Source organism: Ceratotherium simum, chromosome 13, assembly GCF_057802395.1.
Source record: "Ceratotherium simum simum isolate JZ-2026a chromosome 13, ASM5780239v1, whole genome shotgun sequence".
NCBI classification, from domain to species: Eukaryota; Metazoa; Chordata; class Mammalia; order Perissodactyla; family Rhinocerotidae; genus Ceratotherium; species Ceratotherium simum.
The window spans coordinates 64,160,769-64,172,957 of NC_141912.1; the positions used below are offsets into that span (position 1 = coordinate 64,160,769).

The 12,189-nt window shown below is 34.4% G+C and overlaps 1 protein-coding gene across 12 annotated transcripts in view; it reads left to right on the forward strand.

The window, feature by feature from the left end:
- Window positions 1-12,189, forward strand: part of FAM135A (family with sequence similarity 135 member A) — a 124,401-nt gene that overhangs the window by 24,443 nt on the left and 87,769 nt on the right. For all 12 annotated transcript variants that reach the window (XM_087438782.1, XM_087438778.1, XM_087438781.1 and 9 more), the window contains one exon: window positions 5,482-5,561. In XM_087438782.1, the coding sequence (XP_087294908.1) occupies window positions 5,482-5,561 (80 nt within the window). The remainder of the gene's footprint in view (window positions 1-5,481; window positions 5,562-12,189) is intronic.

The following is a 12,189-nucleotide window of genomic DNA, read 5'->3' on the forward strand; positions in this document are numbered from 1 at the left end:
TCTGTGTACCACCGTTTGAGGAGCACAGCTTTACAAGAGTAGTCAATGGCTTCTAGAATGGAGTTGTTTAATTCATTTCAGACGGAAGCAAATGGACCAGGTATTTCAAATACTTAGAAAATACAGGAACTTTGACAAAGTGCTATACATATACTTCATATTCTTTAGTAAAGCAAGTGAAATGTTATCACAGTTTGATTTGTTTCCAGGTATGTTTGGGGCAGTCAGTAAGGCAGCATAGTGCTGGTAATAAAACAAGTAATGAGGGGAAAGTTGTTGGGCTGGAAGTTGAAAGAATGTAGTAGTTATACTTTATTTTTTACTTCATGTCTGAGTTACCGTGAAACAGTTTAATTACGTTACCTGTAGCTACTGCCGCTTCTCCTCGTCACATACCAGCACTGTTTCCATGTCGTAAGGTGTCTTTCTCAAGGTGAAGAATATATTATGATTGGGAAATAGAGACGAGCAAGGATATGGATTTAGAAATTGTTTTCTTCAATTTTAGTAACATCCCAAAACTGTGGAGCTTAAATCCTCTTGAAGAAGTCTATAGAACCCCAGAAACCAGATTCCATAGAATACAGTTTTTAAAAGCTCTGAACAAAATGATCTTAAATCCCTTCTGTTTATGATTCTCAGGTTGTTAAACTCTTGGGAAGTTTATAGTTTGATTAAAAAGAATTGTCAGCCAAAAGAGAAAATTTCATGCTGAATTTTTGGATCATTGACATTGATTACAACCTTGGAAAAAATGATCCGTTGTCTATAATGTCATGTATATGTTGTATAAAGTTCACGTTTTGACGACTTCTGACTAAGTAGTGGTGATTAGAGCTCACAAGAAACTACCTCAAGTTCTCTTTAAGGCCTTCAAAACTAAAATTGTCTGTTTCTTCAGTAAGATATAAGAACTAGGAATACAGTCTGAGTTCATCAGTTTCTCAGCTTTAGACGAATCAACCACTCTCTGTAGTCAGCAAAGTTAGTTTTCTCACAACAATTTGCATGAATTATTAGAACATAAAGGTTGCTCTCCTTGTTGTTCCCTACCTCATTCTTTTTACCAGTGCAGTGGTGTAGGTCTGTATTTAGACTGAATCAGCATTTTACAGATGGAACACAAGCGTGTTGGGTTCAGGGGGCTAGTAGGTTGTGCCTCTGTAGAGCTGTTTAATATTGGTTTCGGAGGTATGAAAAAAGCAGTTGTGAACATCACAGTTGCCAATGTGGACTCTTCCTTCTTTTGTTCTCAAAACTGGAAACTCATTTTGTTTTTATTTTTGCCATTTTTTGGCCTTTGTGAGGAAGGGTGTCTTTGCATCGTTTGAAGGATCATAATGATGGATTGTAGCAGTAAATGATGGAGTTGATAGTGACTTGATATCCCAGCAATTACCCAGTACTAGCCTTAAACACTCCTTTTTTGAAGTATAAATAAATAGAGGAAATCAAATTAGGAGCTGTAAAAAAAAATTGCTATAGAGAAAACAGAAAAAAAATAGTTTAGTATTACTTAATGTTATCAATTAAGTAGAAGAAAATCTTTGCATTGAAGGACAGTGTGGTGTTGTGAGAAATATCTACATGAAAATCCAAGCATGTGACGTGACTTAAATGCAGTGCAAACCTCACGGGGAAGAGGAACGTGAAACAGGACACTAGGTTGGCCAGAGCGGGTCAGCAGACGCCCTCAGGTCAGCAGCTCCACTGCTTCCTCTGCCTCACTGTGCTTGTGTTTCATAATTCCTGCTCTCTTAGCTCCTCGGTTATTTTATAAGGGTATGTGTTTATACTTTATTTGGCAGTTTTATTGAGTTTTTTTAGAAAGAAGTTGTTTCTGAATAACCTAGCCCACTGCAGCCCTTAAAAAGGAAATGTTTTGTCCTTTGTTTTCTAAATTTTATCTCTTATTTGATATTTTATTTTAAAAATACAGTTAACATGCACATTTTAAAGTTTTGTTCATTTTTAAATATTTACACCTTCGAAGTACCACTAGATTTAATTTTTTAAATGTATTTACCGTCATAATAGACTGCTTTCATAAATGTTAAATGAAAAATGAACATCACTTAAAATAACGTTATGTATTTGGTGTCCGTGGTTGGTTGGTTTTTGCTGTATCCCTAGTACTTAGCCTAGTGGCTGACGCATGGGTAGGTCCTCAATACGTAATGAATAAATGGTATGTGTATGTATATGTGTATACACACACACACACACACACACACACGCATATTGAAATTCAGGGAATTTAAAATTACTGTGAGGCATTCTAATAGTATACATTACATGCAGAGTTTTGTGTAAATATCTCTGAATTTATGTGTGCAAATCATTCTGTCAGGATTATGGACATACACTTATAAATAAGACATGGTTCCTGTGCTTAAGAAGTTTAAAATGAAGCATCCCTCAACTGTTTATTCTTAAGCTTTTATATTGTTTACCTATATATTTAAAAATAGCAATATTTCACTTAATCATTTTTTTCCCTAGTACCTAGCCTTGTGCGTGGTGTACAGGAGATCCTTAGTAAATATTATTATATTATTATCAGTACTACTTGAGGTTCCTCCCTGTGAGAGAATTATACTTCCCACTATGTTGAAGTTAGGCTTGGCTAAGTGACTTGCTTTCTCTAATGAAATATGAGGGAAACTGATGTCTGCAACTTTCAAGGGGAAGCTTCTAGAGCTAGTGCGTGTGTCCACCATAGCTTTGCTCCCTCTGCCATGAGAATGTACTTTTGAGATGGCCGTGCTCTGTAAGTTGAGGCTCTGGAACAGACCCGTCATGGAAAAGATGGCAGCCGAAGGGCCACAGACCAGTTTCATGAGCATGAAATAAACTTTTGAGACTTGGGGGTTGTTTGTAGTTGTGCATGACTTAAGAAAGCAGATACATTTCTCATACCATGAGAATTCATTGTCAGACTGTCCCTTGTTCACTGTCTTTATATCTGTAGGTCTTTTTTTTTTCTGTTTTTTTTTTTTTAACATCAGGTTGTGGTTCCATTCCTAATCTTTTGAGAGTTTTATGCTACCTTTACAGTCTGATTTTATCAATTGTGGTTTATGCTTTTTAAGCATTGTTAATTCTTTGTTCTGTATTATATCTGCATAGTTTAGTAACTGTGAGTGAATATTTGTGATAAATCCAATAAAGACATAACAATTGACTTTAACAATTTGACTCTGTATTCAAGTAATCTAAGAACAGTCTTCATTCTTTCTGATTCATTACAAAGGGAGAATGTTTGCTTGTTTTTGTTTGTTTTTATTCAATTTATTTAAACTAAAACGCAAAAACAGATCGCCCATTTCTCCCACTCATACCCCCTGCCTCTGGTGACTACCAATCTGTTCTCTATATCTATGAGCTTAGTTTTTTCTTTTTTTTTTTTTTAGATTCCACATATAAGTGAGATTATATGGTATTTGTCTTACTCTGTCTGACTTATTTCATTTAGCATAATGTCCTCAAAGTCCATCTGTGTTGTAAATGGTAAAATTTCATTCTTTTTTATGGCTAAATAATATTTCATTTATATTTATACCACAGTTTCTTTATCCACTCATCCATTGCTGGACACTTAGGTTGTTTCCATATCGTGGCTGTTGTAAATGATGCTGCATTGAACATGAGGTGCATATATCTTTTCAAATTAGTGTTTTCATTTTCTTCTGATAAATACCGAGAAGTGGAATTGCTGGATCATATGGTAGTTCTATTTTTAATTTTTTGAGGAACCTACATAGTGTTTTCCATAGTGGTTTCACCAATTTACATTCCTACTAACAGTGCACAAGGGTTCCCTTTTCTCCACATCCTCACCAACACTTGTTATTTCTAATCTTTTTGATAATTGCCATTCTAACAGGTGTGAAGTGATACCTCATTGTGGTTTTGATTTGCATTTCCCTGGTAATTAGTGATGTTTTGCATCTTTTCATGTAGCCGTTGGCCATCCGTATGTCTTCTGTGGAAAAATGTCTATTCAGATCTTCTGCCCATTTTTTAGTTGGATTTTTTTTTTTTGCTATTGAGTTGTATGAGTTCTCTATATATTTTGGATATTAACCCCTTATCAGATATATGATTTGCAAATGTTTTCTTCCATTCGGTAGGTTGCCTTTTCATTTTGTTGAGGGATTTGTTTGCTGTGCAGAAGCTTCTTAGTTCAGTGTAGCCCCACTTGTTTATTTTTGCTTTTGCTTTAGGTGTTAGATTAAAAAAATGATCGCCAAGACACATGTCAAGGAGCTTACCACTTATGTTTTCTTTGATTTCACTTAATCTTTAGTTAAAGTTCTCAGTACGGGAAGCTGAAAAGTTCCTAGAAAACTCTCCTTTAGGTCCAAGACTCCTGCTGAATCCACTTTGATTTTTGTTCCCAGTCATCTCATGGTTTGAAGTTGTCCTCCTCTTCATCTCAACTGATCATCTTTCTCTGTGGAGTTTTGCCATGTCCCTTTAAGGCCAAATTGTGACTCTAACGGTTCTAAATTTAATTGACTACCCTTTTATTTACTCTTGTTTAATTCTGGCTTTGTGACCTGACCATACGTTTTCGTTTTCTTCAAGGCCACACCTTCCTAGAAATAATAGTAATAAACATATTTATGTCTTTTAATCTTTATATTATTTACAAATTTGATAATTTAAGCTACTATCTAGGAAATTATTAAAGAAAAATAAACATTATTCACCTTCCCAGTGCACATGTAAACTCATCCCTGATTTAAAATCTTGATTTAGCTTTTAGTAATTGTGTGTGTGTGTGTGTGTAGATATGTGTCCTCTGTTACATACACAGACTTGCAGTGTAATGATGTTAAAACACAAAGATAATGATTTTACCTCGTAATTTTTTTTTCTGTTTAAACTGTTATTATTAATGACTGGTAGATTTTTAACTATATATACCATTTTAAAATCCTGTAGAATAAGCAAGTAAAAGTACTTAAACAAATAGCTCTGACCTTGAAAAAATGCTGAATTCTTTAAACCAAATACGTGTCTTTATTTTGTCATTTATAGTATGAAACCAATTTTTAAAAACCATTTATAATTAATCCTATATTTTCTCAAAATTATGCTTAAGAATAATCTATCTTTATTATTTTTTAAAAGAAAAAAATAGATAAATCAGATTAAGCAGTGCAACTCTCAGGTGCCTTAATGAGTCCTCTGGTTGATATGACATTCTCTCATTTAAAGTAAGAAATACTGTATATATTTCTTCTGTTTCTCTCATTCATCTATACCTGCTGGTTTCCCTTTGGGCTTTACACCATGCTAATATTTGGTCTGTGGATCTGATATGTCAGTTCCCACCAGTAGTAAATATTATGAGAGACTGATACAACCAGACCAACTTTATTATTTTAATACATACAGATTTATATAGAAATTGGGGTCTTGCATATTATAAAAATATGTTGTGGAATGACTTTGTTGTCTGTTTTGCTTTAGTTTTTACCAGATTCGTGCTTCTATGAAGATTCCACCAAGAGTTCCCCACAGAGTAGAAGCTCGTTTGTTACATGCAGCGGGTAAGCCGAGGAATATTTTCAACTTAAAAATCTGAAGCAGCGTTGTAATGGCCAATAATAACTTTTCGTAATGATTTTTATTTTTTTAATTACAAATAGGATACCAAAGATCATCATTATAATATCTCTTATTAGAAGTATATTTGAGGCCTCAGTAAAACCTGCTTGATTATAGGTTGCTTGTCTCCCCTTAGGTTTCTTATGATGGGCAAAGGAAAGAATATATGTGCAATTTCCATGAAAACAAACAAAAGTAGAGATGGTATCAATTATATCATGTAAGATGTAATTTTAAAAAATACACAGTGAATGTGGACACATAACTTGACTTATGATTACAAAGGTGTTTTTTGATAAAGTTTATAGTGTGCCTTTTGGGAGTATTTCTTTAACCACATTTTTTTTCTGGGTTAACTGTTCTAATTAGAAAACAAAGAGCCAGAAGGCAACATAAGAAGGTATAGATAGATATGTTTTAGCAGCTCTGTTATTTACTTATTTACTTTTATTCTACAAAGAGACACCAGCATTAAAGTGTTTGTACCAAAACTGGTGGCCCTGACATAATCAATGGGCATTTTTTTAGCTTTCCTGATACAGTATACTCTGTTTTATTTTATGCAGTTAGGAGATGAAATGGTTAATGAAACAGTCTAGAGAGTTATCATATATGTCTGATAGGAATTACTAGTTTTCAAAGCATCATAAAATAATAAAATACCCCTAACAGTAAAGCTATGCTGAGCATAATTCAGTCCATTTTTTTTCTTTTTTTTTTTTTTTTTTTGAAATTTACAAAAAATATTCTGGGAATTTGAAGTGTTTAGGATTATCTTTTTAGCATACTATGGGTACTAAAATGCTGGTTAATGTTAAGTTTTAATGAATTGGGCATAATGGCGAGTTCACTCCATCTTCCTGAAGACTATCAAATGCTCAGGGAGGTCTGTTACTTATGACCAAAAATATGAACATTCTTTCTTTTAAAAAGAAAAAAATTTTCCTTCTTGGCCTGGCATGCATGTTATATTTATTTGTTGTCAATATAAATTTGTTGTAGGTCTTTTTTAAGTCTACTTTCTAGGAAACATGGTGGTTGAAACAACTAATGTTACAAGATGGACTTGGTATTCCCTTTTGAACTTCCTTAATCTAGTAAATGTCTTCCTCTGTTGTGTCTCCTAAAGTTGGTAGTTAAAAAAACTAGAAAGACATTTTTTTTTTCTGGGTCCCCCCCCCCCTTTTTTTTTTTTGGCTGAGGAAGATTAGCCCTGAGCTAACATCTGTTGCTAATCTTCCTCTTTTTTTGGATAGTTTTTTTCTATTCTATGAAAAATGCTGTTGGAATTATGATAGAGATTGTGTTGAATTTGTAGATTACTTGGGGTAGTATGGACATTTTAACAATATTAATTCTTCCAATCCAAGAACACGGGATATCTTTCTATGTATTTGTGGCCTCTTCAGTTTCTTTCATCAATGTCTTACAGTTGTCAGTCTACAGATCTTTTAGCTCTTTGGTTAAATTTATTCTTAAGTATTTTATTGTTTTTGATGCTATTGTAAATGGGACAGCTTTCTTGATTTCTCTTTTGAATAGTTCTTTGTTAGTATATAGAAATGCAACTGATTTTTGTATGTTGATTTTGTGTCCTGCAACTTTACTGAATTTGTTGATTAGTTCTACTAACTGCTTTTTGGTGGAGTCTTTAGGGTTTTCTACATATAAGATCATGTCCTCTGCACACAGAGATAATTTTATTCTTCCTTTCCCATTTGGATGCCTTAATTTCTTTTTATTGCCAAATTGCTGTGGCTAGGACTTCGAGTACTATGTTGAATAGAAGTGGTGTGAGTGGGCACCCTTGTCTTGTTCCTGACATTAGAGGAAAGCTTTTTTAACTTTTCACCATTGAGTATGATGTTAGCTGTGGGCTTGTCATATATGGCCTTTATTATGTTGAAGTACAATCCTTCTATGCCTAACTTCTTGAGAGTTTTTATCATGAAAATATTTGGGTTTTGTCAAATGCTTTTTCTGCATTTATTGAAATGATCATATGATTTTTATCCTTCATTCTGTTAATGTGGTGTATCAACGTTTATTGATTTGCGTATGTGGAACTGTCTGTGTATCCTAGGGATAAATCCCACTTGATCATAGTGTATGGTTCTTTTAATGTGCTCTTGAATTTGGTTTGCTAGTATTTTGTTAAGGATTTTTGCATCTGTTCATCGAGGATATTGGCTTGTAATTTTCTTTTCTTGTATCTTTGGCTTCCATATCAGGGTATGCTGGCCTTGTAAAATGAGTTTGGAAGTGTTCCTTCCTAATCAGTTTTTTGGAAGAGTTTGAGAAGGATTGGTATTAATTCTTCTTTAAATATTTGGTAGAATTCACCAGTGAAGCCATGTGGCTTTGGGTTTTTATTTGTTGGGAGATTTTTTATTACTGATTCAATCTCTCTACTCATTATTGCTCTATTTACATTTTCTGTTTCTTCATGATTCAGTCTTGGTAGGGTGTATGTCTCGAGGAATTTATTTCTTCTCGGTTATTTGTTGGTCTATAATTGTTCATCATAATCTCTTATCCTTTGTATTTCTGTGGTATTAGTTGTAATGTTTCCTCTTTCATTTATAATTTTGAGTCATCTCTCTTTTTTTGTCTCGCTAAAGGTTTGTTGATTTTATCTTTTCAAAAAACCAACTCTTAGTTTTGTTTATCTTTTTTATTGTCTTTCTAATCTCTATGTCATTTATTTGGATTCTAATCTTTGTTATTCCATTCCTTGTGCTAACTTTGGGCTTAGTTCTTTTTCTAGTTCCTTAGGTTATGAGATCTTTCTAGGGTATGGCAGAAATATTACATGTAATTAATATCATTTGTGAAGTAATGTTATTTCGACATTATGACATGTAGTATTTCAGAAATACCCAAATAGAGTACCTTTTTTTAAATGCCTTATCCTGGGCACTGTGATTTTGGTTTTTTAGTTATAAGTCCATATTAAGTCATTGTTGCTACCAATTTAGTTTCTAGTTTCTGATACTTGGAACTGTGTATTACTGACTAAAATGTCAGTGATCTGATAGTTTTACTAGTGTGTGGAAAGGAAGTATCTTTTAAAAGTAGCTTATGGCAAACACCAGCCTTCAAAAGAGAAGCCTGGGTTTGGGAAACTAGACTTCCATAATATATAATTTTAGCTTATATGTGAAAACATTATTTATGTGTGTATTTTTATAGCATTATGCCAGAACATTTTTAAGATGTTGCATACTTTTTAAATAAGTTATAGCGGCTAAAATGGCAAACACAAGAACTAGATTTTGGACAGAAGAAGAAAAATATATAAAATTTCTTTCATACCTTTTTCTTACTGTTTCAAAACAGCAAACTTTTGTCTCTCATGTATAAAATGTAATACCTGCTATGATTTCCCAAGATCTTTTTTTATACCAAATGTTGTATTGATGTGTCTTAGTTTTTTCTAATTGAGAATATCTTGTTTTTCTTATTTATGGTACATAAAAATATCTGTAGAGTTTTACAGATAAAGGGACCCTGAACACATTGTGAGGCGTGCTGCTTTCCCTGCCCAGTACCGCTTCCAGCATGCCTCCCTTTTATGTGTATGGTGCTCCACAGCTTTTGAGTCTTGTGTCATCCTCCGAACACCTCTGTGGTCACATAAATCTGGTATCCCAGTTGGATTTCCTGCCAGTGTACCCCAGAAGAGCCTGTCACGTTAAATGTTTGTTGTGTTCATATGGAAATTGTAGAGGACGGTGGTTGATGGGGTGTGGTGACTCATCAGATGTTCACAAGTATGGTCGATGCAAAGTGATATTCTCATGTCCACGGAGTTTCCTCATCAGCAATCTGAAAAAAAGAAAAGGTATTCTGGGGCTGGCCCAGTGGCGCAAGCGGTTAAGTGCGCGCACTCTGCTGCGGCGGCCTGGGGTTCGCCGGTTCGGATCCCGGGCGTGCACCCACGCACCACTTGTCAAGCAGTGGTGTGTCGGTGTCCCATATGAAGTGGAGGAAGGTGGGCATGGATGTTAGCCAAGGGCCAATTTTCCTCAGCAAAAAAAAAGAGGAGGGTTGGCAGATGTTAGGTCAGGGCCGATCTTCCTCACAAAAAAAAAGAAAGAAAGAAAAGAAAAGGTATCTTTCCAAAAATTTTCTGCCTCCAGAAATTACTCCGGTGTATTTGGCTGACTTTGTTTTAATAAATACATGTCATTGATTTCTAAATTCATCCTTGATAACCTAAATATATTTATATAGGATAGTTTTCCTTTATCCCCTGTGTTAATTCTGTTTTTACTTCTGTTCCTTAAAAATCACTTTTCTTCTAAGGGCTTGGATTTTCTCCAAACTTTTTATTATATACCCTGTTTTTCTTCTAACTGATTTATATTTTCTTCTCAAGACCGTTTCTTTCCAGCACTGGATTTTACGGTAATTCCTACACGTTGTGTATATTTCTGGAAAACTTTTAGGAAGAAGAGAGAAAATAATGATTTTGTCTGTGAGTTGCAGTAGGGCAGGTTAGATGTGGTGGGAATTAGATGGTATTATGCAGCTTCTTGAAACATGTTTCAATTTTTTCCAGCGTGAGATTGTGCTGACAGTGAGAGGTTTGAGTCAGGAAATAGCTGTCATCTGCAATAACATGGGTCATGAAAGACAATGAGTATTTATAGGGCTGTTGAAAATTGATTAATAAGAGAGTATTCAGAGACTTGTACAACAGAGAAGTCACTGCTGGTGCTAGGAAGCTGGCCCCAGTTTGAAATGTTAGAGGACTGTGTACAAATTCGATTAAAAGTTCAAATGACAGCTCTCCATTTCTAATAGTGATAGTATTTTTTAAAAAGAAACATACATTATTTTATTAGCTTTTTAACATTCATCCATCCATTTTTTCTGAATAAAATAATTTTTATACAAATAATACAGGCAAATAGTTAAAAGGTCTATTACTCCAGAAAGATTTTTAGTGAGAACCATAGCTCATTCTCTAGATGCATCCACTTTTAATTATCTCTTTAGGCCTAATGGTTTCCTCTATGGAGACATTTTCACTTCCTGTTATAATAAATGACAATTTATCTTACTTACACTACTTCCTCCCTCCCTCTTCCCCTGCTTTTTAAAAGAGATACCATCATTCCCAAATCTTTGACCATTATTGTAGCTTCAAATAATATATTTAAAGCTCCATTTCCTATTTCAGCAAATATGACAGACCCCTCATTTTGTAAAATAAGGATATAACCAGTTTTCCCTCTTTTTTCAAATTTTCTCTTTCCCTCCACCTCCTAACCTGTTAGATATATCCTTTGTTTTATATTATCAAGGTTGCTAACATTCATAGTCTATTTTGTAACTGTAGTTACATCTTACCTGCTTTGTCTATGGATTGATTCCGGATGTTGAAAACGAGTAAACAGCATTTTCATTTTTATGGTAACACAAGAGGGAAAGGGTTTATAAAATTGAAATGACTCTCCAACATAGAGAAGGAGGATCTTAAGATATTTTAGAAGCTATAGATTCAAAGATGCAGCTCTGTTGTAGTTAAAGTAGTGACTTGGAATCAGGATACCAGCTTCCTTTTAAGTTACCTTGGAAAAGTCAACCTCTGTGAGCCTCAGTTTCTTATCTGTGAAATGTGTGACCTGCTCTACAATGTTGTCATGCGTTAAATTAGCGAAAGTTAAAACTCTGAAGGGCTGTATACATGTGAAGTATTATTGGGCTTCTAGTAATATAAGAAAGAATGGGAAGCAGTCAAGTTTTGATTTACTTACTGTGCTATTTGTGAACCATTTATGGTCATAAAGAGCTGAAACTTATAATAAAGTTAATTTGATGTTTTCCTATGATTTACATAATTTCTATTATGCAGCACAGTAGTTAAGTACATAGGATAATATCTCGTAGATAAGTAAATTTAAAAAATTTTTTTAAATCAATAAAACCACATCTGGGATAAGAAGCGTGAACTAGGATGACCTACGGCAACAAGGGAGACCTGAAGGGAGGAGGAGACTTCACAAAGACCCTGAATCTGTAACTTATCAAGGAAATCTAGGTACCCGGGCTTGCATTTCTGTGCTTATGAAACAAGCTTAGTCTGGAGAAAATGTTTGAATTTGGACATAATTCGTTTCAAGTCTTGTTCTGCCAGTCACTAGCTGTATGGTCTTAAGCGAATTATTCACTTTCTGTAGCCTTTCCTAATCAGTGAAATGGAAATAATCCCTGTCTTACAGTGTGTTTGTGAAAATTAAATGAGAAAATTGGGTAAAGAGACCTGGTATAGTGCCTAGTCAATATTGGTTCTCTTTGTCCTGCCTTCTGTTTCTATCCTAAATTGCCCCAGATGTTAAAAGCTGAAATAAGGTGGACTCGAGGATCTCAGACTAGCTTGATTTGAGGAAAGACAGTCCATGAAGGCGGAGCTGACTGGCAGCCCTTTATATGCCTTTCCCTTCTTAGTTTTCAAGAATTATCCTTACTTGTATGCAGGATAGCTGATTCATATGATTTAATCTTTTTATGCTTCCTTGGGGTCTTTTATTCCCCAATGAGACAGCTGTTCTCTACTAGTGT